This window comes from Herpailurus yagouaroundi, unplaced genomic scaffold (assembly GCF_014898765.1).
Source record: "Herpailurus yagouaroundi ecotype Mexico unplaced genomic scaffold, PumYag 61902, whole genome shotgun sequence".
In the NCBI taxonomy this organism is placed as follows: Eukaryota; Metazoa; Chordata; class Mammalia; order Carnivora; family Felidae; genus Herpailurus; species Herpailurus yagouaroundi.
The window spans coordinates 1-1643 of record NW_024416086.1 but is presented as its reverse complement, the minus strand read 5'-3'; the positions used below and the strand labels follow the sequence as shown (position 1 = coordinate 1643).

Below are 1643 nucleotides of genomic sequence, written 5' to 3'. Positions count from 1 at the left end.
TGGGGACAGACGGGGGCAGCGTCAGTACGCCCCGCCCCGCCCCGCCCAGAGCGCCCGGGCCGGGGCCGCTCCGGCGGCGGCGGCGGCGGCGGGGCGGGGCGGGGCGGGGCGTACTGACGCTGCCCCCGTCTGTCCCCACCACGGGGCCGGGGCCCGGGGCCCATCCGGCCCCACGCGCCTGGAACGGGTGGGGAGGTCTGCAGGCCCCGGGGTATCAGCTTCCTCCCTTTGCCCTGTGGCCCCGGGGCCGTCGTTTGGGCTCCGAAGTGCCACTATGCTGGGCCCAGGGACGGCCCCAGGGACCGACGCCCGAGCTGTTGAAGCCCTCCGCCCACCGCCTCCCTCAAGCAGCTCCACCCTGCCTGTCCCGCTCTCCCGCCCCAGGGCCCACTTGACAGACCACCAGGGCCCACACCCCCAAAAAGAGCAGAGAGGGAAGGTGCCTGCACAGGCCAGTGGTGTGGGGGCTGGTGCTGAGCCCTCCCCGCGGGGCTGGGGATCTGACCCCTGGAAGGGGGCCCTGGGGAGAGGCGGTGAGGCCACCGCACGCTTTCGGCCTGAAGAAGCGGCTCTGGTGCAGAGCGTAGCAGGAGCAGGGACCCAGGGCCGAGCACCGAGGCTGCAGACACGGGGGTGGAGGCGGGGGCTCAGCCCAGGCCCCACATGCACCCCGAATACTCCCTGCAGCCCCACCTCCCGAAAGGCGGTGCTACTCTGGGCCCACCCGAGCGTCCCCACACAGCCCCCGCGGGCCACCCTGAGGACGGCACCACCCCACAGACTTGGGGCCGCCTCTCCCACGGTGCCTGTCCCAGACACAGCCCGAGGAAACCGCACCGCCAGGGTGGACGGTGTAGCCTGGAACATCATCCCTGGGGCGGGGGGCGGGGGGGGGGGGGGGGAGGGTCCCAGCTCCCCAGGCACACACTAGCTCCCGAGTCTGAGTCGGGGCCCCAGTGTGGTGCCCGCCCTTCCCATCCCGTACGCCCCCGCCAGGACGCCAGGCACGCAGTGGTGCCGCGGCGGCAGAGGAGGAGCCGGTTACCTGCAGGGCTCGAGGCTCCTGGGGGCCACAGCCGAGCCCACGCTCCTCCTCTCCTTGGCCTGCAGGCTCCGGGGCAGCAGGACGCCCAGGGTGCAGCTGACCCGCAGCAGGAGCGCGGCAAACAGCTGTGGGTACAGCTCGAGCACCGCGGGCCCAGACTCCAGGGCGCTCAGGACCTCGTGCAGGGCACACGTGGCCTGCGGACAGGGGCCGCTTCAGGCTCAGCCCTCCCGCCGGAGCCCTTTCTAACGGGGCTGGCGACGGTGAAGGCTGGGCTCTGCGCCCCAGAACCACACCAGCCCGAAGCCTCCGCCGGGCTGAGAGGTCTCGGTCCTGGGGCGGGCGGGGGGGGCGGCGCGTCGGCCTAGCGGGCGGCCCCCGGGGCAGGAGGCAGGCACGGGGCGGGGGGCAGCGTGACCCCCTTGGGGACAGGCCTCCGGCCATCTGCCCTTGCTTCCATAGCAGGAGGAGGAGGAAATTCTCACAGCTGCTTTTACTGCTGGAAATGTTGCCAAGCCAGGCTTGCTTTTTTCCGCAGGATGAAACGGAGAGGTTTCCCTTGGGGACCAACACCTGTGGGGCCTTTACGAGCCTGGGC

At 72.4% G+C, this 1643-nt stretch overlaps 1 protein-coding gene across 1 annotated transcript; it reads right to left on the bottom strand.

Moving 5' to 3' along the window:
- Window positions 1-21: 21 nt before the first annotated feature.
- On the bottom strand, window positions 22-1258 carry LOC121024258 (skin secretory protein xP2-like; the record flags this gene model as incomplete). Its single annotated transcript, XM_040466521.1, has 2 exons — window positions 22-619; window positions 1046-1258. Coding segments are annotated over 2 exons (811 nt in total), but the record flags the coding sequence as incomplete, so codon positions are not given.
- Between the last annotated feature and the right edge of the window lie 385 nt (window positions 1259-1643).